Genomic DNA, 24496 nt, shown 5'->3' on the forward strand with positions numbered 1-24496 from the left:
GTTTGTTTGTTTGTTTGTTTGTTTGTGCTGATTATAACTCTCCCCAGATAAAAGTGCAAAATTGTTTGAATTTTTGGCCTTTGGCTGTTTGGGAAGCTGCTGTCAGCTTCCAGTATAAGCTAATTCATATTCAGTGCATGTCCGCGGCTTGATGATAGGAGGAAGTGCAACAGTGAGCAGACCCATTTGCCATTGCCCCAAACTTAAAAAAACTAGATCCCACTCTATCTAGTCGGATTGTTTATTTTTGTAATAGGTATTTCACTTTCTGGGGTGTTTTTGTGGTTTTTGTGGGGGGTTTTTGTGTTGCTCTCCTATTCTGAAGACTCCTTGATTTACAAACTCTGAGGAACATTGTCCTGTGGAGATGGGGAATACAGAGGGAAGATTTTCAATCCCTTAGATAATTAAGCACTAAAGTAAATGATTAAAAAATTATGAGGTGAAACACTCTGTTAGTTTTAATATAAAAATAATGTGCTACTCCCTGTGGAATGCAAGGGAGGGAGCTGCAATCAAAATAAGGGAAATAAAAAATTGACTACCCGGAGCTTTTTTCCTCTCTCTAAGTTGCCTCCTTGATGCCTCTCCATGTTTAATGGTGCTTTGCCAAGCTGTTGGGAGGAGTACAAAATGAGTGTGGAATTTATAAACGGGACATTAGATGGAGGAACGATGTTACAGGCTGGGTGATCTGAGGAGTACAACAGCAGAGCAGAATTTGCCTTAGGGCTGGATAGGAGAGATGCAGCCCTTCGACTCTAAGCACTAGCAAAGCTATTTAGAGTTGTTAGAAATCTTTGTTGGAGATTATCTAGAAAAAGGTCTTAAAAAAACTTCATCTGCTCTCAGTGAATATTTGGAGAGAGAGTAAGAGCTGAATGTTGAAAAGGCCAGGGCTAAAATAAAGGGTGGGTTTGCATGCAAAAGGATCTCTGTAGTTCCTCTTGATTTAAAAAAAGAAAAGCCTGGAGTGTGACTTCCTCCAAATTCAAACAAGAGCTAGGCTGAATTTTCCACCTTTGGGGATCATAAGACTTCAGCCTTCTTGCTGCTGCTGAAGCCATTGTTCCTGATTTTTCAGGTGGAATGTGTTTCCACTTCCAGTTGGGGCTCAGGAGTTGACACTAATTAAACTTGTACAAGTAAGATTTTACTTTAATTGTTTGTTGGGAGAGAAATTTCAGGTTTTTAAGATGGAGGTAGAGACTTCCAGAACTGGGTCACTCTCTCTGCAAACCTTTCTTCCTGGCTTCTTCCATTCTAAGACCTGTTCCTTCTCTTACAGCTGAATGATGCCCACCTTTATCCAGGGGTTGTTTCTCTTTGGCTTTGGTTTGTTGGGTGTGGTGTTTTGTTTAGGCTTTATTTTTTTTTTTTTTTAGAAAGTCTGTCTAGAGACGGGGTGGATGCCCCATCCCTGGGGGTGTTCAAGGCCAGGTTGGATGGGGACCTGGGCAACCTTGTGTAGCTCCAGACCTGGAGGTTGGTGTCCCTGCCTGTGGCAGGGGGTTGGAGCAATGTGATCCTTGGGGTCCCTTCCAACCCAGACCAGTCTATGATTCTGTGAAAGTTGTTGAACACTACCTTAGTTCCTGGAGACATTAACTAAGATTGCAACCTTATTTTAGGAGATACTCTTTTATATAAAATAGTAAGATAAACCTATTGCATTTTCAGTCTACACAAAGGGGGAAAGTAAATAAATAGTAATACTCTTATTTATTGGACATAGAACAGCAGCACAAGCAAAATGAGTTGGCTGAGACTGGTCAAAGTCTATGCCAGAGTGAGATCTCCTGCATTAACTGTGTTGTTGTGGAAGTACCTTGACTGACATGCTGGTTATGAGCAGCTCCGGTGTGGCTTCCTCTCCTGCAAAGGCAAATCCCTCTTTCAGGTTATAGAGCACACGGGTAGGGAAGATGGTTGTTCCTGTCAGAGGCATTTTCCAGATCATTTTTGGTGAACGCTTGTAGTCTGAAATAAAATGATTTTGGAACTAGCAATACTGCCCTGTAGAATTTGAAGATAACAGTCCTCTCCTATCTTATTCTAGCATTTACAGTTGTGGTACATAAATGATAGACTGGTTCAGAGTACCTACCATCAGTTTAGGCTGCTGTGGTACTTGATGAGCAAATAAATATTCAGGTCAGATGCCAAAAAAAAAAAAAGAGCAGGGACAAATAAAGCATTTGTGGGCTAGAACTTGGAAAACTGGGATACCTTTGAATGCCATCCCTTGTAATCCTTTGTCACTCTTCTGAACACGACTAAGGATTTAAATTTGCTATTAAAAAAAAGCAGGGTGTCATTTAGGGTCTGAGGACATAAGGATGGAAGTTGGATGTTCAAACAGGAAAGGTCATATTGTATTTGCATCTGTATGTTTTTAACAGTGTGTGTCTTTGCTCTTTGGGAATGACAATTCCTAGAAAGGATGGAGAGCTTATTCTTTAGTATGATAGCCTGCCTCAGGTAATTGCTCAATGGCACAGTTAAAATAGATATCTTGCAGTAAGAGAGGCTCAGTGTCATTGAAAATGTTCTTTCAATGTGCAGGGATGTACAGCCTAAGGATAATGCAGTTGTATTAAGGAACAATGTAGGGTTAGGCAAAAACAGTGGCATGAATCCTGATGGTTATTTACAGAAAAAAACCTGCTTTTTTTTTCATAGATGAAGTGAAATAGAAGGGACCATAAATTGAGTGCAAATAAAGCTCCTTTTGAAATCCTCTAGTACCACAGTATTGTCAAAGGTGCATTTGTGTAAATGGTTGTTGTGCCTAACTATTCTTAAAGTGAAATTCAGCCTTGTGCAGGAAACCACTTAAAGTCCATGTATTGCTTCAGAGTGCTGAACAGAAGTTTGAAGTGAACTCTGAAGTGGTCCATGTACAGCATTGGATGTGAACTCATTGCACTGGTTTCCTGTACAGGTGTATCTTGCTTAGTGATCGGTGCCTTTTTCAATGTCCCTGTGCTGTGATCTTATGTTGCTGACTGGGTAATTTCACTCCTCAGTAACACGTGTACATTGCAAATGAAAATGTGACCTTTGGCACGAGTAAACCTGCGCATGCTGCTGCTTTTAATCTAGCTGCCACGTAGAACATATCAAAACCTATTGTCTTCCAAGCTAACTAGATAAATCTTCATCTACTTAGGCTACTTCTGCAAGGACTGATGTTGCTAGTATCAGCTACAGCACTGGCAGTCCCTTCAGTAAAGTCAGTGAGGTTATATCGCAGTATAACTCAAACATCTGACCTTTTAAACTCTCCTTTCCTTCAACAGTGACTGAAAGTCGAGGGATCCTGGAGAGCATACAGAGATTTTCTTTACTGCCAACTTACTTGCCCGTGACCTATCACATCCACAATGCAGATGTTTCCTTCTTTCTTAAGGAAGCCAACCAGGATATTATGAGGAATTCTAGCTTGCAGTCCCGAGTGGAATCCTTTCTGATCTACAAATCCAAGAGGCCACCTGTGTTAAACGCCAGCTACGGACCTTTCTCTGTTGAACAAGTAGTGCCCCAGGACTTAATGTTGTCTTCGAATCCATTCGGATCTACGAACAAGTTCTCTTTTAATTGGAAACTTAAGGCCTTCATAATGAGTGACAAAATTTACCCGAGCAAGCCCAAAGTCCAGGTCCTGTTCTACATCGTGGGCAGGGACTGGGATGACTACAGCACCACGGAGCGGCTGCCCTGCCTGCGGGTGTTCGCCTTCCGAGAGACGCGGGAGGTCAGAGGCAGCTGCAGGCTGAAAGGGGATCTGGGGCTGTGTGTGGCGGAGCTGGAGCTTCTGCCAAGCTGGTTTAACCCCCCCACGGTTGTTGCTGGCCGTAAGAAAACAATGGATCAGTCTGAAGGGAGCCCTGTGGAGCTTTACTATGCCATTCAACCAGGAGATGAGAAAGGGGAATGCACCAAGGAGGATGTAAGGAAAAGTAATGGGATCCGAGCGGGGCGCAATGACATTGATGAGTCTGGACCTCCCCTGCAGAGGATTGGAAGTGTTTTCCTTTACCAGACACATGCTGTCCCTTCCTTAAATGAAATGAGATTGGATAATAATATTGCCATCCAGTATGCACCAAAGACTGTCAAGCAAGGTGACATTTTGACTTTCCTTGTATCTGTTGCTAAAAATTCAACAGAAGATCAGTTCACACTGAGGTAAGGCTGTTTCCATGTTTCTTTGCTCCCTTGGTTTTTTGTTTCTTTGCTCTTGGTAAGGGAAGTCACTTTCTCATATATAAATTGCTGCTCCACAGAAACTGTATTGCAGTTGACTGGTTCAACATTTCTCCTATTGTTCAGTCCAATGCCTTATGAATTGTCTGACATGTGATCTCTTTCCATGGAAAAGGGCTTTTCTTGAAGTCATCCTTTGAGGAGTACTTAGAAAAAATGAAATAGTAGAGCTGAGGCCTATCTATGTGCTAATAGGAGATAACATTTAAAGTCTCCTGAGCTGGAGTTTGCAGTGCTCCTAATCTCTCACTGAACTCATGTTAAGATTAGTAAAGCTCAAATCCACAAAGGTATTTATAGGAAGTGAGCGAGAATTAGGTATCTAAGTAGGATTTACGTGCTTAAACATCTCTTCCCAACTTGTTGTAAGCCTGGTTCTATTTTATAGGATGCTTGAGATTCATAAGTATTACTGATATACCCAAACCATTTCTGACAATGAAAAATACCTGAGGCTGGTGGTGGTTGGACGCAAACGCCACGTTGGTTTACTTGGTTGCTTTCTGAGCATTGGGGTGTTGCAGTGAAAAGCTCCTTAATCACCAGTATAATGTGAAGAGGAACAACAAAGACTGTCGGACTGTACTGTGGCAAAAGAAGAGCAGATGTGTGTCCCACACACATGAGACTGTCCAGTTGTCCTTTCTTTCCAGCACTATAAACTAGAGTTGTGTGGCTGACACATGGAAGATGAACATGTGTAGAGGTGACTTCATTCTCTTATCCCTTACCACTCGATGCCAAAGCTCCCAAAGGCTGACAAAACATGCCTCCAAAAGAGGACGTGCATCACAAGAGGGAGCAGTGAACTCCTGTTCTTACAAGTGCCACAGCTGCACCATAGTCAGCAGCTGTGCTGAGCACTAGAGATGCTTGGTGCCTTCACCAAAGGCATCTTCTGCTACTTTGACTTGAGAAAGGAGAGCATATTTTTATCTCTGGCGGTTATAGATCTCAAATTCTGAAAATCTCTGGCTAAAGCCTCCTAGATATTTTTAGGGCTCAGGTATAAAATGGCATAAAGCTGTAGTACAGTACTGTTGGCTTGGATGTATACCTTGTACTGTAGTATGTCACATTTGACTGCACCAACCTAGTAGTCAGGACTCAAACTGGTAATTAATGATTTTTAAAATTTTCTTTAATTTCTTTTTTCATCCCCAGGGAGGTTTGTGTGGGATTTCTGGGGGAAGTGGTTTGCCATAAAGTTAGGCTATTTCTCCTTTACGATGTGTTCTATATAAACTGAATGACCACAAACCTTGGTTTCTGACTTAAGGAGTTATTTCCTCTTCATCTGGTAGACTCCAAACACCAGTAAGCTCTCTACTCTTCCTACCATGTCAGGCTTTCATTTTCTGAGTCAGTCTGACTAAGATTTAAGTTGTTTCCTGAGTGACTTATTTAAAGACAGACAATCACAGTTCCTCACAGTAAATGTTCAGGGACACATCTCTATCTTTCTGTACGCAGATGACTTAAAAGGAATATTACTTCAGACATGCATGGAAAATTCTGTTATATTTGAAAATGGGTTTAAATATCGATATTAAAAATCTTTGCTATTTAAGAGAGAATTAAGGTAAAAATGTTCGTTGTTTTTAGCCTGTGAATGTGTAGGGTCTTAGAAATCTGACTTCAAAGCATCTCTCCATGAGCTGTGATGAGTTAAAAGCAGAGCTAGTTATAACCATGATAATTACATTATATGTAGGTTTATAAAATTTTCAATAATCCTTCTTTGTTTAACTTGGGATGAAAAGTGAACACCTTAACTGCTAAATAAATGCTTCTAAATTTAATTTTCTGGAACAAAGAGGAAACAATGTGTTCTGAATTTTGGCATTGATTTGAAGATCTAAGGTATCGTAAAAGAATAAAACCCCTAAAAATAGGTATCAAATATCAGTTCAAAATGAAACATGTGGCATTTTCTTCTTCAAAAGATTCAGTTTGCTGTTTCCTTTTAAAAACATAAATTCCTGTAAGAGCCTGCTGTTGCTCATGTCGCTTTCATGAGTTTTGATTTCTCTTGACCTGCTTTTTCTAACAGTAACTGGCTTTCAGACTATAATCTGCTGCAATATCAGAGTAGTTATAATATCTGTTCTACCACGCTTCTGAAGCACCACTGCCTGTCTTTGATGTAGTACAGCATGTCTGAGCTTTTGTTTGGTTGTTTTCTTAGTCAGAATTGTTGTATCTGTTCTGTGTTCATCCCTCTGGGGCACGTACATTGCTAATTCAGTTCTTGGTGATTGCTAAATTATATACATCTTCTGCTCTAAGGGGATAAAAAAACAACTACCAGGTGAGAGCAAAAATTGAGATTGATTAAATGTTTTGGGTCAAGTTCTTTTCTATGTTGGGATCTCTTAAAATCCTACTGTCAGATAAGATGCTGATGCCTCATTTGTGGCTCTCCTCGTAGGAGTAAATGTCTCTAAACTTGAAATCCTCTTGGTCTGTACAGTTACAGACCTTGGATCGGGGTAGATAGGAATGAAGTTTGTCATGTAAGGAGGACATCAGAGGTGCTCTTGCAGACACAGATTGGGTACCCTTTAATCCATAAACCTCCAGTGTGATTTTAAGCGAGTCAGTTAATCTATATCCTCTGTCTTTCCCCTTCTCTTACCCAGCAGTGCTGGGACCACTTCCCTGCCGTGTCCTCTGATCCCAAGGGCAGTACTGCTCCTTGGGACAAATGGTGCTATAGTCTTTATTTACTGTAAATATCAATGCAGCCACCATGGGCTGCATCTTTCTAGTCCCTTCTCCCTCTTGCTTCTCTGCTAAAGAAAAGGGTCTCTTCCCCCTCCCCCCTGTAACTCTTTTATGAGAAAATTGTATTAATTTTTATTCTGAAACAGTCCCTTATTTTTAGAAGTTGTACCTTGAGTGGCAGCAAGACTTGGAACTGTATTCATAAAGTGAGGCCAAGGGCTGCTGGCAAAATGCTTTTACCATTGCTTTTGCTCCAGTGGACTGGAAATCATGGCTTGAACAGATGGAAAATATAGGATATACAGGTCAAACAAGAAGGAACAGCCATGCAAAACAACTACAAGTAAAAAGTCGCTTATCACTACTGAGTATTTTTGCTTTAAAACAATTATTTTTAAAACGGTCCCATTTCTAATGGAAAATTGTCTCCACAGAGAACCTTCTAGAAACTGCTAAAGACTAAAATATATATAGGGAAAGGTGCCTTTGCTTTATTCCCCTCATACTGCTGTTCTGTGCAGTAGAAGATTTAGAGTAGCAAATGTGAACCTGATGGACTGTTTTTAATTTGGTGGAAGACTTGGACCATCAGGGCCAAAGTTTAGGTTTTGCTTTTTAATGAAGCAGAGAAATTAAAAATATTTGTCTTGACTCTGGGTGTAAGAGTTAGTGGAAAGGAAGGAGATAAGATGTAAATGATGGATAAATATGGAATACTGCTGTAAGCACCAGGTTGTGAGCGTGGACTGGAGCAGTGAGCCTTAAGAAACTGATTTCTCAGCTTCATCCACAGACTTATGTCCTCTTTGGTCCTGGCCGAGCTGCTTAACCTCTCTGAAGCAATTTTATTACTGCTGATATAAACAATTATTTGAAGATGGCATGCTGTATACAAGCAATGAGCAATTATCTCTTTCCAGTGAGCAGTATTAAATGCCTTTATAAAAGAAGTGATTTAACGTCCTGTGCCTTTATCCTATTATCTTCTCTCCTTTGGAATGCAAATTAATTATTCATTGTATTCTTTGTAAGTAGCCCCATGGGACTGTTGTGTGCAGAGTGTTGTACATCCTAGCCCCAAGGAAGCCACTGTAGAGCCCATGGGGAAGCCTCAAATCCCTGGATGCTGACCAGCCCTGGATCTATAGCCTATGTGATCCCAGAAGCTGTTTTGTCATCTTTTTGCATGCTGATGACCAGAGAAGGCTGAAGACTCTCTGTTCTTCCCATCAAAAGATGTTGAAAGACCCCTGAAGCTTCTGGAAAATACACTGCTCTATTTTGTTTGACTGTTTTTCTCCAAAACTCAAGATATGTATATACTGAAAACAGAAATTGAAAAGAAATCTGTATCTGAAGCATTTTCAGAGAATGGAAAACATATAAAGTATTATTTCATGTCAGTCCTTCAAAATGCTTTCAGTAATTAATGCTTCAAAGCTTCTAGTGTTATGCATTTAAAATGACTGTTTGCTGCAAGCCCAAATTACTGCTGGTTATTAACACTGTGCTGTTACATATGTGACAATTCATGTATGTAGGAATGTCATATTTTTCCAAACTCAGGAACATGAGTTTTGTGAATCTACAGTGTGGATACAGTTCTTTCCTTATTCACATTTGTTGAGCCTGATAAGTGCAACCTTCCTTTTGTTCTAAAGTTGTCAGTATTGGTACTTTGTACTTGCAGCCTTTAAAATTTGTTTTTCTGTTTCTGGAGATGAATCAACAAAGAAATGATAGAGATGGAATTGCCTTAAGGCACTTAATGTCAGCCACAGATATGTTTGAGTGGGGGAAAAAAGTTGTAGCTTTCTTTTTTTACACAGCTATTCAATTTATAATTATACTTAGTGAATCCTGTGTGCTAAATTAGCTACAGTTATTACCCTTGAAGTAAATGAAGTTCTGAATGCAAGTGATGATAATGGATCCTCTGGTTTCCCAGATATGATCTCTCCCTCAAAATACAGAAAAATATAGAAAAATCTAGGATGCCAGAGTTTGCCAGGACTTTGGGAAATGTGCCTTTTTGTTGCATCCTTATCTTTTCATATTGTGATGTGGACTTTGCTAGAAACTGACAGTATGATATCGTGTGCCAGGGTCAGGGCAGCACGGAGCATCCTGGTGTGCAGGGAGCAGTGCAGGATCTGCTGCTGCTCCTAACTAACAAGAAATGCATCCTGGTTTTATGTTGAGCTGCAGTGGAGCTTGTGTTCCTGTTCTTGAATGTCCCTTTCTCTGAGTGGAGAGCTGAATCCTTTGATTGTCTTGGTGGAGTCCAACTCTACTGTGGTTTGGTTTGGGTTTTGTGTTGGTGTTGGTTTCTTTGCCCAATTCACCTGCTTTGCCAGAAGCAGCTGCAGCAGAAGCATGGGACTAATTAGACTTTTCACTGAGCATCCAATAGCTTCACCTCTCCCTCCAGTATATCCTCCAGCATTCCCTGTCTTACTGTAATTCCTACACTTTTATCTTCCTGTAATGGTGTGTTGTGGTGGGAAACTTGTGTTTAAGGGCAGAACTCCCCAGAAAGGTCCAGGAAGAACTGGTTGTAGGTAGCAGGAATTTGGATATGGGCATCTCATAAAGCTGAGCTTTTTAGGCATCATAAGCCCTGTATATTCATGGGATGTCTCTGGAGTTGCTCACACGTTGGCTCAACCCAGGAATGTGACTTCTTTGGTGGCTTGAATGGTGTCTGAGTGGAGACAGTTCACCTACCACTGCTGCACCCGAGGGTGCTCCAGGATTAGGTGTGAGGTGAGCTTCCAGTGGGCTGATGTGACTGCCTGCAGAGTGAAAGCACTCTTACAGTTTTGCTCTCCTACAGCAAGTACATTTATATGCAAAATATACACTTTGCAAGCAGCTTTTTTGTGCCCCTGCCTACCTGGGGCTTTCACTATTTTCTCTTTCCTGGGAACATGCTGTCTCCCCTGCTGACATCAGCTAAATTTGTATTACAGTGTATTGACCTCACTGCAAGCATGGGAGATGATGGTAAGAAGTGAGAACATGTATTGTGCAGTAGAGGATGTGTAGGAGTGCAAAGGGGTGTGGGAATTATGTGTTATGAAGAGAGAACCTTTTCACTGGCACTTTACTGCCAGAAATTGGAATGGTTTTGTATGAAGATCTAAATAGAGAAAATTAGTTAATTGTGCTGTCTGCTTAGCTCTGCTTTTTCCTTTATGTGTGTGACCTAAAGCATTTAAGAGATGCTGCTGGAGTGGAAAAATAAACTCCTAAGAAAGAAAATCCTTTGATTGACAGAAGTGATTCGGAAGCTGGGGGACAAGGTTTGCTATTTCTAGCTCTGTCACAGACTTTTCCTGTGATTTGGAAGTCTAAGACCAATCTAAAAAAGAACTCAGTACTCCAAAGTCACGCTTAAATAGAATGTAGTTGTCTCAGTTCCAGTGAGCAGTCCACCTCAATGCTAACGCTATGGTCCTCAATGCTGTACCTCCTGTCTGCCAAGTGGCATCTACTCAACGTGAGCCTTGAAGTAGGCATCCCTCTCTGATATTTCCTACTGATTTTATCTGTGTAGACATCCTATCAGCAATGAATTGGTATAGTCCTGAATTATTTCATGTTTTATAGGATTCTTCTTTTGGTGTAGATATTTTCTCAATCAACATGAACTATTATGAAGGAGAATAAGCTCTTAAAAGGCATAGATTAGGATTTATTTTCCAGTTAAAGAATCCTTCCTTTGGTTCTCATATTCTTTCATGCTTGTGGTGTTGAGGCCCTAAATGTTTTGTGTAGCTGTTGCTGTTGAGAAGCTATTGGAAAATCTTTTCACTTGGAGCAAATCCAGTTGAGCTTCACTACCAGCAAGAAATGTCCTGATTTTATACCGCTAAGTTGGTCTACACTATCCTAGCCTATATATAGGTTTTTTGTTTTACTGTCAAACCATGTCACCAGATTTCCAGAGAAAGAAGTAAAAAGTATAAAATACCATTATTTTTAGGAAGTGACTGAAGGTTGCTCTGAGAACTTGTAAAACTCATTGAGAAAGGTGAGATTTTGTGTAAGTTGTATCTATGACATTTCTGCATTTGTAAACCCAGCTTGGGGTCAGTCAACTATTGAGAGGGTTTGTGACCAGTCTGTGGTATTTTTGATGTCTTCTAATTGTGGAGATACAGTGCCAGTGTGACATTGTGGTAGTGAATAAGCAATGCTCATCGAAAAATTGGGAAAATTCTTCCTAAAAGGCCCCTAGAGTTTAGGTTACATGAACTTCTCTTATTTGTCGTTTTGTCTAACAAGAGATCAATAATAATTCAGCAAACATGAAAAAGGTTGCATAAATACATAAGGGTAGCAGGTTTGAGATCGTTAACACTCAATTTATACAGCAAGAGAATTTAAACAAGACTGACATTTTATCAGGCTGCTTGTGTGCTCTTCTAGTGCTCAGCTAAATTTTATTCTTATTGCTGAATTAAATTGTATTTTAGTAGTGGAAACAATCAGGCACTAAGTGGTGATCAGGCAGGTTACCAGCCACATAAACTCTGTAATGAGAGAGGCCTTTTTTCTGGGGCTTAGATTATGTGGCTATTCTGTGGTATCCCAACCCTGGATCTGTTACCTCTTCTGCCAGATGGAAATGACACCTAACGTGAATTTTTCACTTCATTGTTCTATAGCTTTGGTTTGTTCTGTCACTTAAAACATCCCCTTCCATGTTCTGGTGTAACTCCTAAAACTTTATCTCCACAACATACATGATGGATCTTCCTCCCCCCCCTTCCTCTTTTAACTGATCTTTTAACTGGCCTACTTTAGCCAATTTAAAACTAAGGAGTGAAGAGGAATTAAAAATCCCTCTGATTCTCTCTAATTACAGCCTCTAAATCTCAGCTGTTTTGCTGCTCAGTGTTGATGTAAAAATGAATGTAATGTTTTTGAGTTCTTTGTCCTTGTAAAGAACAGCATAGGGAATGTAAAATTTCTCCACTGATGGTTATTCCTTCAGTTTTAAATAACACCTCAGACCACCAGGTTGGTTACCTGACTGATGGTTATGATCCTGTCCAGTGGTAATTTAAAAGGCTACTAAACTGGCAGCGCACAGCCTCCTAGCAAGCATCAGCTCCCCAGTTTGTGGTGTTTCTCCTGCTTTGTCACTGGTTTTGGAGCCTTTAGTGTAATGTCCTCACTGAGAAATGGTACCACAGGCAAAAAGAAGGGGTTTTGTCATTATGACTTCAGCAAATCAGGCGATTTCTAAGTGATTATAGCAACTTGTGGAATTCATGTAGCTTTTATTAATGGCTACTGATTTTAGAAGTCATAAAAGAGTGTGTTTAATGTAACTTAGGGAGATCTGATCTGACTTGCCTCCTCTTGCCTATCTCCCTAGCCAAAGTTTGGTGAGGTGCCATTGGTGAAATGCAAGGAATGACCAAAAGACAGGTCCTGGTGCCAAGGAAATCTGAAAGCTTAGAACTGCCTAACCCTTGATAAGGGAAAGAGGATAAAAGATACAGCAGCACGAGCCTCTTACACTGACTAGAGGCAGGGCGACTGCTTAGGAAAGGCAACGCTGCCTGACACTATTTGAGAGTACAGTGAGATTTCAAAAAGCATCTCCCAGGATCCTCAAGGTTTCCAGGCCTCGTAGCTTGGTTTGCCCTTTTTGCAAAGGTGGCCTTTAACAAGGTGAATCACTGCTGATGGTCTCCTGAGCTGACACTTCAGTCAGATTGTATTCAGTGGCATAAACTCCATAAGTGACATGTTGAAGTAAGTGGGAGTTACGTGCTGGCACGGAAGATGATGACAGCCTTGTGTCTTTGTTGTTTTATTGTAATAAATGTTATTTTCTAATGTGAGCCTGTACAGCAATGGCCTTTCTAAAGTAGTGCTGAGGTGAAATCACACCTACATTACTGGCTGGTAAAAGACTCCACACTCAGACTGATTTTTCTCTTTTGTTTTTTTCCCCGCTGTGTTCAGCACGCTGTACAAGTATGAATTAACTTTCATAACCTGTTTATGAGGTAGTCAAGCAAATATAATTTTCCCCATCTTCTAGATGGGGAAATAGCTTTCCTGCATTTCTAAGTGACTTGCTAATGGCCTCGAAATTGTCAGTAGCTGTATCAAGATAAGTACTTAAGAACCATTGACTTCTGGGGCACTCTTACCTCCTGTTGCACTGGCAGATTACATTAAGAAGAAAATAGTTCTTTCTGTTAAAATTATTCCCGTTAGGATCCTATGCCTTGAGAATCAAAGTCACATTGGGCAAGCAGGTGTCAAAAAAACAGAGTCAGATCAAGTAAACCATTACTCACCTGAGTGGTCTTTACAGCTGACTGCTGTTGTTACAGGTTGTTGCATTGTAGTAATACCTAAGAACTACAGTCCTACTCCAAGGTCTACTACCCTGCTGTGAATACATGCAGAACAAAGACTGACTCCTCCGGAAGGAGTTAGCACAGTTGGCTGGAACACCAGTAAATGTGAAGCTGTGTGGTCAGTAAATGGATGTTGTGCTAACAAACACCATGGTGACTGCTGCTGCATACAGATGTACAAGGGGCTGCATGGCCCCTGCTCTGTCCGTGCAGTTACAGACAGGGTAGGTTTATCTTTCTTATCTGCCAAGAGGGGCCTGTTTGTTATTGAGTGATTAGAAGAGGAACAGTAGGCAAAGAAACTTTACAGAAATGAAAGCCTTTGACACTGAAGGTGTATATTTTTTTCTCACTCAGAATAAAGCAGGCAATGAGGCTGGAGCTACATGTGTAGACAACAGAGTTATCCAGTGACCCTTAGTTTCAAGTGGGAAGAGTATAAAATGTGATCAACACTTGGTCCATATTTAGTCCTTGCATCCTTTATCTTAAGCTAGGGCTATTGATAGCAGTGGGGGTTTTGCTGCACCATTCCAATGAGTGTTCCTACCACAAGATATGCATGAGTTTGGACTATCCTCCTGTCCCTTTCATAGTCCTTTTCCAGAGAAATCTGTGTGCTTAGCAATGCACAAAGGCCTCTTGCAAAGACGCCTTGCAGGCACTTTGCAACAGGATGTTTCAGCGTAGTAGCTCAAACATCGGTGGACGGGGTAGGTGGATCCTTTCAGGGCAAGTTAAGTTGGGTCAGTATAAATCACTCTAGGTGCTGCTTTTGCCTTTTTATTGTGCTGAATGTGGAGTGAGTAGCACTCTCAGTGCTTAGAATTCAGTGTGAACTTCAACCCCTAATGAGCACCATTTAATTGATCCAAGTGTACCAACTGTTGCTGGGTGTTTTTCTGACAGAGGGAACAGCAGCACTCTTAGTCATTCGGTCCATCCCAGGATACAGCCTCTAGTTTGGATGCAATAGCACGTTACCTTCACCCCAGAGTTCTGCTTCTGTCGCAGGAGGACAGGAAGAAAACCCACCTGACATTGTGCCCAGTCAACCATCTTGACATAGGTCAGCTGGAACGATAAGGACATGGTGATCTGACCCCCATGTTTCCTAGGGACCCTGTATTTTTCAGTAGGCATGTTCTAGAGGTGTCCACATCATGCAAGTATAAAACCTCCATGATAACAGGAGAAAGACCCAGAATGCTAGCCTGACATGAAGATTGAGGGTATATTTTGTGTTCCATAGCTGTACTGTTTGGGACTGTGCTGCTGGAGTGCTGATCCTGTTGCGTTATGGAGACATTGGGAGATTTAGGTAGGGAAAACTACTTTTTTTTAATATACCTCATTAATTTAGGGAGATTAAAAACATTTAGCAGGAATCAGCTTAAATTGGTTATAGCAGGGAAATTTGGTTTGGGTGGGGGTTTTTTTTGGTTGTGGGGTTTTTTCTTTGGGTTTGTGGGTTTTGATTTTTGGGGTGTTTTTAGCAGTGGGGAGATCTGGGGTACTGCAAGTGAAATTTCTGGAATCAGTGTCTTTGAGTTTTATATTCTCCCTGTAGAACTTCTCAGTTCTCAACGGAGAAAACATTAGAGAGCTCCTTTGTGGTAAGAAATGAAACAATATGAAAGAAGGCTGTCAGGTCTGGGCTAGATAAATGCAAGACAGATGGTAAGTGTGATTGGCACTGACAAGGTGTGAGCCGCCTTGTTTGCAGGTGCTGCTCCTGTCATCCATCACACTTTCACCTAATAGTGGGAGATGTCACTGTGATGTACTTAAATCCCCAACTGACTGATAAAGTGAAGCCAACAGGAAGAAGGGCTTGGGTGAGGGCATGGTACTGGGAGCAGTGTGACTTGAAGGTGTGCTGACACAGATAGAGAAGCATCAGACATTGCGTTTTGAGATAACACACAGAGCAGTTTGCTGTGCACACAGTCTCCCTCATGCTGTTTGATCTGTGCAAGGATTTCTTGTTTTATTAGGGCTAGGGGATTATACATCTCCCACCAATGTCTCCTCTGAGCTTGGGGCCAGGGACAGCCCTCACAGTGGGTCACTGCCCATCTGCCTCCCGTTTCCTTCAGAGTAGAACAGTTTCATGCTGCTGCTGTGGGACAGAGAAACGTGCCTCCAGAGTTCAGAGGCTATCATGATGTTCATGTCTGCTTTGGATGTCCATTTCCAAAGCCAGGCTTGTTCAAAATCCCATGCAGGCTTTCTTCCTAGCCCTAGTGTGTCCCAGCCCAGTTACACAGCAACAAAAGGTTCCAGAAGTCGCTTATCAGGTTTCCAGCTGTCTGTCAGGCACCCCTCTGGCAGGTCTGGTTATGGTGATGAGCATCTCCATCCCAGCTCTTGTATTGTTCTGATTATTCCTGATGAGTTTAGGAGCTGGATGTTGGGTTTTGTGTGCTCTGCCTATATTCTTGTTGGTGCCCAGTTACATCTAATTTCACGTAAAACTGGCTGTTACTCTCATTGTCCCTTAATCTTCATAGCCAAATATGTGGAGCATTCTTGTAAAAAATTTGCTCAATGAGCTTACTTTCTGTTCTTCTACTGTTGTAGTAAAACCTTGAATTCCAAGTGATTTTTTTTTTTATAATTTTCAAAAATGCTTTTTAAAATAAAGTGCATTTAGGAGTAAAAGACACTTCATGGGATAAGTAATGTCTTTGGTTTGAAATTACTGAAACATTTTTGCTTTTCACAATGTTGCAATAAGATTTTTTAAGGGTAACAGTTATTCAGAATGAGCACACATATGAAATGCTTCAGGCAATCTCAAAGCCTGTTTCTGATCTCAGAGAAACGTACCCTTAGTTTCCTGTTTCTAATGACAAAGCTGAGCCCTTTTAGAACTTTAAAGAATTTAAAGAAACAGATCTGATGCAAACTTGTAACACCTATATAAACCAAGAGTAAGTTTGAATAAACTGTCTTGTTGCTTCATGAAATTCTACTTCTTCATGGATATCAACTTTCCAAACAAGATCTTTTCAGGTCTGCAAAAACTATAAAATCCACCCATTTCTTATGGCTGGTTATTAAATGCAGTGTGGGAGTGAATCCTCAGCTTCACTCTGCATGGAACAGTGGCAAAAACCAAAGAAAAGCGAGTGCAATTTGACTCTGGGACTCTGCTGAACAAATCCTCTGCAGCTCTTCCCCTTGGCCGTGTTGGGTATTAGAAGCTGATCTCTTCAGGCATCCTGCATGCTGCACAGAGATACTCTGCCAACATGCTCTTTTTCACCCAAATGGGTATGGGCTTTGGCCTGGCACACTGTCTGCTCCCTGAGCACCCTTTCGTCTGCTGACTCTGAAGTACCCCCAGATCTGAGGGAGCTGGGGACAGTCTTTCCACAGCAAACCTCAGAGATGTTTCACATCTGTCTGCTTGCTCTGCTCCCTGGGGCACTGCTTCCTCTTCCTTCTCCTCATGTTTCCACAGCATCCATCACTTCTCAGACAGTTTTGTCTCCCTTTTCCTTGCTGCTGTGTGGCCAACCATAAGGCAAGCTGTATCACTAGGATGTGTTCCTGTCCTACATTCCTGCCACCGTCACTGCTGGGAAAGATACCTTCATCTGTTCTCCACGATAACTACTTTCAAACCAATGATCTGTATATTTTCTCCCTGAGCTTATTGATAAAGTTTTATTCTTGTTACTATCTATCTGTTGTTCCTTTGTGCTTCCCAGCTTTGTCAAATGTTCTGTCCGAGGCAATTGCCTTTCCTGTCCACAGAGTTGTTTCATTTTCTTTTGTTCCAAGAACACAATTGGTTCCTAGGCCTTCTAGGAAAATTTAATCAGATTATTTTCCTGATGAAAAATTCAATAGCACAAGAAAAATCCAATTTTTGCTTTTAGGAAAAAAAAAAACAAAAACCCCCCAAAAACAGCTGAAAAAGTAGATTCCTCCCTACCTCCCCCCCCCCCCCAGCCCTTTGCTATCACTATTTTGCCGATCAAAAACCTGACATCTTTAACTGAGAGCTGCTATACCCTGGACCTGTCAACAGCTTTTGATTCTATTTTCCCCTGTTCAGCGAAGCCTTACCTCATAATAAAGCTGTTCTTTTTGTAGGACAACCCCTCTAACCTCCTTGCCTTTCTGTTGTCAGGTGGTTGCACTGTGTCTCCGAGGCCTTACCTCATTCTTGTCACTAGTGCAGCCAACCAGCCGCTCTGTGCCGGAGCCTGTGCCGACCCCAGCACTCCTTTCTCCTCCAGCGAGGTCATGTGCCAGCAACAGTTTCTCCCTCCCAGTCCTGCATGGAGCTCATCCTGCCATCCTGTTTACAGTCCTAAGTAGTATTTAATTTTACAGTGTCCTCTCCTAAAATCTCCCATGAACCCAGTCTGCCTCATTAGCAGCATCTCTTGCAGTATAATTGCTTTTCGCCTCTCTCTCCTGTGTATGTTTCAGTGGCATTCCCCAACCTATTGCTCTGCAGTTTGTGTCCCATACCTTTTCTTTTTCTGGCTGCCATATCAACACCCATTTCTCATGGCATGGGAATACCATGAGAATGTGGGGAAGTGGAGCTACAATTATGAAATCAATGTGTATGCTGGCTGAGCTATTGATATTCCTTATGATGGAGCTAAATAATAACAGCCTATGTTAGTTACTCCATTGCACAAAATAATTGGATCAGAAGCAGGTATAATCTGATCCAAATCTGTAACAGTTAATTTAAAATGATGGCACTAAACACTGGCTGCCAACCCAGGAAGTATTGCCTTTAGGATGTTAAGACCTGTACACCCTGAGACAAGATATCTAGCATCACTGCCCAAATGGATAAATCTCTTGAACACCCCATGTAGCATAGACTCATCTGTACCTTTAGGAGCTTCATTACTGAAACACAAGTTTAGTGGTAAGTTTATGGGTTATATACACATGCCCCATCCCTGGAGGTGTTCAAGGCCAGGCTGGGTGGGGCCCTGGGCAACCTTGCGTAGCTCCAGGTCTGGAGGTTGGTGTCCCTGCCTGTGGCAGGGGGTTGGAATTCTGTGATCCTTGGGGTCCCTTCCAACCCAGACCATTCTATAATTTAATAGCATTGAGTACAGAATTATGGTCATTGTAGAATTTGTTTCAGTATTCTGGTAGCAGTGGACCTATTTGGAGCCAGTGTCCAAATCTGGGTATTACTTTGTTTGCATTAGTCATTTTTTGCTAAATGCTCTTTAAGTAAATCCCATTACATTCTTGTGCCCTTCAAAAACCAAGGGGGTGATTCCTTCCATGTTCTAACAAGATCAGTGTGGTGGATTTGGTACCATACAAGCTGTACTGGGCAGAAATCCTCAGCTTGTGTAACTTGTTGTATTTTGATGTGGTGAAGGCAGAAGATCTGGCTCACAAAATATTATGTAGCTACCTCAGTGGTTCTCTGTGAATTGCCTATGTGATTGTGCATTTATCTCTTGTAAGGAGAAAAACCATCTGCATCTGTAGGGAAAGTTTGTTTTCCTACTCTAATTGTGGTTGTGCTATTCCTTTCTCAGTTGTGTCCTGTGAACTTCGGTGCAACATGCTTTGTAAAGGTTTATCAACAAAGAGATAGCTCTTCACAAAGCCTTGGACCTGATACCTGAATGTTCTGAAGCGTTTGGGTGTAGGGATTGTCTTCTTTGAGGAATTGCCTATTTTAAGTATTCATTACTCAAGCTAACAGATTCTGAAAATGGCTTTAAATCATCTCGTGGGTTTTTTCCTTGATTGTTTGCTTTGTTCATTATTTTATTGAAAGTATAGGATTGCTTGCCTCTGGCTCTTGAACTTTTAGAGTTCATGTATGAAGGCTTCTTTCCCCTCTGCAACTGGAAATGCTGATTGACTTTGATTTCAGTTATCGATGTAAAACTAAAGAAAAAGAATAAATTGTATGTTAAAATCCCCTTCCTTAAGCGTGCCTCTGATCTCGCTTTTCCAGAGACAGTAATTGCTTTGCCAGTCTGTAGGTTGAAGCAATCTGTAAAACCTGAAAGAAAAATGTCAGTCGCCACCAGCTGAAGCAATTGTTTGTGGACAAATTCAAACCCAGGAGGGGAAAGTCAATTTTCAGCATTACCAATGTAGTTCAGAGCAATGTTTAGCACGGCCTTCCACTGCTTAAATGGGAGGGGGCGGGAGGTGAGCTATAGGTATGTGCATTGCTAAGAGAGAGAGGAGCTGCAATGAAGAGAATAAACATCAAAGCTGCTGGAAGGAATAAAAAAATGTTGTAAGAGAGTTTCAGCAAAAGCAGCTATTGTATTTGCCTCTTTCATATATCCTGGCTCCTTTTGACTAAAATGCCTTCTTGTGATAATACTCTCTCTCCTCCAGCATCATTTCCACCCTTAACACAGGTGCTGGAGAAGCAGAAAGCAGCCCTTTTTTCCAAGTGTTCAAGCATTCAGATAAGTGCCAGATTCAGCACTACAGGAACAGTTCCCTGAGGGTCAAGGTGAGCTGGAGGGGAGGGAGAAGGAAGGAACAAAACTGGGATGCTCAACCTCCAGGCCAGACAGTCAGGGGATGCCTTACAGGGGATGTTTTTTCCAGTGCCATTGTGGAAAGACTGTAACCAGTGGGATTATCTAGTGCTTTTCAGATTAATTTCAAAGAAGGTCTCTTCACAGGAGTTGTAGATGATGTGCAATACACAATGCTTTGGGAACCCAGCAGTAACTTGCTGTGCCTCAGAGTCACCAGTGGAATTCGAAACTGCTCCCCACACAGACTCATGATGGCCTGAAGTCAGTAGAAAGCAGGTAGCTCGAGAGGAATAATTTAGTTTGGGACAGCATATCACAGCACATGCTGACATAGGGGTTTGTTGTGCACTTATAAATTAATGGAAGCGAAATGGGATGCCCTGTGCAAATATCTCTACACACTCTCTAGTCAGGTTGTATGATTTGGAAATGGCACAGGGAGGAGTCATGGCACACAAAATCTCAGGGTGCAAGAATCTAAGTTACTTGTGCTTTTGAATATTGGCATATTATATGTATTTTTTTAACATCAGCTATTATACAGATACAGGCCTGATACAGAACTGGATGCATGAACAACTTTGTTCACTGAAGCATTCAATATTTTACTCCTTACTGCCTAAGGAGTTTTGTACTCTCTGGGATCTAAACAGATGACACAGTTGATGTAGCTTGTGCTGCTAGAAATGCATCCAGGAAATTGTTGAGCTGAACACAACTCGCTCTGGTGATCTGCAGTCTCTTAGGCTTTTGGGGACACTCAACACTCGTGCACAGTGGGCCAAACTGGGAGCAGGGCTTCCTAGAGACTCGTATATCAACAGAGTAGTTCAGCCTTTGCTGAAACATGGTAAAGAGACCAAACCCTAGGACTTAACACGTCTGTCATGACTGGGTGCTTCCTTTAGAACATGCAGGATCCTGTACACATTGAATTTAGTGTAAGATTTCCAATGTATATTAATAATAACTGAATAGGGGGAATTCCTTCACTGTCTTGTCCTAGCTTCTTGACCCTTTAGATAGAGGGAATATATTAGCTTTCAGTTAAAAATTCTATTACCAGTTACCTTTGGAGAAATGCTTTATGTGTGGCTGTGAAATCTTGTAACCATCAGGTAGATAAACCAATTCAAAATGCCTGAAAAATCTCGTTATTTAGCTGAACAGGTTTAGACTTTCTTAATCATCTAGAACTGGTGATACTTTTCAGCTATGAGGAAAGATAGGAAGAGCTTTGGCTGTTCAGTTCCTTTGGAATATGGACTCCAAATGTCAGTTCAGGAATGTTTTAAAATACAAGTAGCTCACCACAGGCTTGCAAATGAATAAATAAGCTGGCTGCATGGAAAGAATTGAAAGTGGAGAAGGAGGAGGGGAAAAAAGAAGGGCATTCCCCAAGATAAATTAACATCTGTGAAATAAGACACTTGTAAATGTATGCTAATGGCCTAAATGTTTCCATATTCAAATAAGTAATAAGTCCCAAGCTGGCAATATCATCCCCAAACATTCATTTACTAAGCGAAGGTTCCACTGGGATAGCAGAGGCACCATAATGAACTGACGTGGGCAGTAAGACATGATAATGCCTACTTCAGAGGGAATTGCCACTTTCATAATGCAATTTACAACAAGAATTTAGTTGTTAGAAGGGGCTTTTTTTTCCCCCTCTTCATTATGACAGTGTAATTATGACTCTAGTGGCTCAGAATAATTTCAAGAGGAGTGAGTTACCAAAGCTTTTGTACAGAGCCTTCTCAGGCACTTTGAATGTGGGACTAAGTGCTGCTGCTTTGGTAAATAATAATCAAATGGAAGGTTCACATAGGACAGCAGCCTACTGACAGCTGATCTCATCCTCCTTTACTGTGTTCCACTTGTAATGTACTTAATGTGTTCTTTTTTTGTTACTGGGTATTATTGCTTCTCCATTTGATTAAAAAAAAAAACCAACCCACAAAACAGCAAAAAGCAGGATACCTGCTGTATTTCTGCCTAGTTCAACAACATCTGTAACAAGCAGCTGTGATACAGCACTGCCATTTACAGGCACTGATGGGCTGTATAGAACAGCCAGTGCCACAATCCTTATGGAGAACTGGAGTGTAAGAAGGCTGAACAGAGGTTTGTGAGAGAACAAAGCACGGGTTTTCTTGAGACTTCGTGTGGTGCCTATTGCTGTTAGAGTTAACGAAACTGTACTGTGTTATTCCAGCTGTGGTGCTGGCCTCATATGCAGCTGGAACAGAGGATAACAGCCTTACAGGTACCTCCAATAGAAAATGTGTGAGGTGTGTCAGGACTTGCTGTGGTAGAGCCATGTTACTTTGCTATAAACCCTGAGAACTGTGCAAAGAATTTCCTTTTCCAGGGCCTGCAGCTAACAGCAATGCCACCCAATGTTTGTCTGTGTCCAGCTTTGTAGAGCAGCTGACCTTGCACAGCTGTGTAACCTGAAAATCTGTCATCAGTGTGTAGGCTTGGACAGGCACCTGGTGCTTGCTGCTTGTTCTCTACTGGCCATTTAGAACAGACTTGAACTTTCCACAGGTGTTCATCTATAACCAGTGTCTAGAAACCCCTTAGAATTAATTTCAAAACTACATCTAAATGCAGTGAAAGATGCTTCCAGTGGGTTCTCAAAGCTGTAAGCGATTTATTCTGCCATTGTCTAGTAAAAAGTCTTTCATTTTAGCCTTTCAACTTGAATGAGTGCATTTGAATGTGGAAATAATCCTTCTGGATGTTTTGTACCCCCTCTAGTTGCATTCAGGTTTTTGTCTGTGTTTTCAGACCAGCCAGGCGCTGTTATGTACTCAGTGTTAGCAGACTTTGTTTGGAATAACTGCTCCTGAATAGACTCAATGTTTGTTTGTTTGTTTTCCCCTGCAGTTGTCTTAGGAAAAGACTGTAAAACAAGGCATTTGGCATATCTTGTGATAGTCTTGTAAGACAGAAACTTCCTGGGTGCAACAGGCTCTTTTGATTTCTCTTTCTGAGGTGCAGAGAGATTGACTGTATGTGTGTTTCTTAAAGCAGTATTTACAAAGTCTTTTACAATTATGGCGAAGTCTTGACTTCATATTGTAGTAATTCTGGCTTCTTCTAGAAGCTGAAGTGGATTTGCTGGAGTCTGGAAAGAGCTCAGCTGAAACAAAAGCTCTCTGCACTGGTTGAGGCATTTTGTTCAAGCTTGAAATAAACAGCTTAAATGTAATGCATGCCCTTTCGTGCATCATTGGCACTGTCACAGTCTGAGGGTGACTGACATCTTCATGAAGAGGAAGAGGATTTGGTAATTCATTCATATCAGAAGCTTGTTACTGCTGGCATATTTGTTTCCATAGGTGACTGCAGCACCATATGAAAGTCAGGTACCAGTAACTCTGAGACCCTGTCAGACATGTCTCCTGATGGATCTAGATGTCAGCTGAAAAAAAAACCCTGTGTGTGTATAAAGCATATAATTCATTCATAGAGGTGCTGACAGGAAACTTTTAGGCTCTTGATTGTCAAATTAGAAGATGCTTTTTGTGGGACTGGAATGAATACACTGATCAATGTGCTGGGAATGAATAGTATGTGGTCACTGCACGTCTTGTATTGCTGAAAACTAAATAAATGCTACATCAAAAAATTACTGTCAATAATAATGGATTAAAAAGGACTTTTGTCTTTATAAAACTCATTTTATCTTTAGATTTCATAGCCCTTTAGAAAAATCTGACTCGGTTTTGCAATCAGGTGAGCTGAAGCAAGAAAGAAACATGAGGCTAAATTGCCCAGTGTTGCCACCAGACTGTTCCTTTTACGCAGCACTCGGATGCTTTGCAGCCTCCCTGTTTGGTATATTAAACACGGCAGCAGGTTTTGAAGATAGGTCAGACAATACGTGGGGAATAGCTAGGATTTTTTCCTCCTTTTGTGATTTCATGGACTCTTCATTTGCTTTGTTTGTTCTCTAAGGGAACCAATAGGTTTAATATCCAATTTCTCTCATCTGCCATGAGAATGCAAATGTGATGTCAGATGAATATACTTTCAAGAGTATTTAACCTAATGGGCGTGTAAAGCATAGTAATTGCCAGTTGTTTGTCTGCCCTATTATATAATTGTTTTCAGTAACAGGTATGTACCACAGTCTGAGACATCCTAGTGTAGGCCAGTGACAGATTTCAGTGTGGCTTCTCTAGCTCTGACAGTGGAACCAAACAAAGACAGGAGATGTGTTTCACCTTTTTCAGTATCCTGCAAATGCCACTTGGAATATGCTGCTTGGAATACATAACTGTGTTAACCAAAATCTGGTATTTGATGCACCTCTGGTCTGACAATATGTAAACAAGAAAAATAATTCAGAGAAGTTCATTAGTGTCAAACTTGATAACAATGATAAAAGGCAAAAAAAGTTGAGAACAGCCACAAATGGGGTGTGACCAGGTTGTTTTACATTTCATAGTAGATGTGTTCATTAGGAGTGCCACTACAGTGCCACCATTTTTTGACGTTTTGTTTTTCTTCTCTGGGCTGAAATGTTTCAGCAGAGCTCAGATGTGAACCAATAAGATGCTGTTATCAACTGTATGTATTGTT

The 24496-nt window shown here is 41.2% G+C and overlaps 1 protein-coding gene across 1 annotated transcript in view; it reads left to right on the forward strand.

The window, feature by feature from the left end:
- The window catches only part of TMEM132D (transmembrane protein 132D), a gene marked incomplete at both ends in the record, with an annotated part of 253454 nt that overhangs the window by 55196 nt on the left and 173762 nt on the right, over positions 1-24496 (forward strand). The window contains one exon of the mRNA XM_084272110.1: positions 3303-4191. Within this exon, the coding sequence (XP_084128236.1) occupies positions 3303-4191 (889 nt within the window). The remainder of the gene's footprint in view (positions 1-3302; positions 4192-24496) is intronic.

Source organism: Gallinula chloropus (assembly GCF_964237585.1).
Source record: "Gallinula chloropus genome assembly, chromosome: 17".
In the NCBI taxonomy this organism is placed as follows: domain Eukaryota; kingdom Metazoa; phylum Chordata; class Aves; order Gruiformes; family Rallidae; genus Gallinula; species Gallinula chloropus.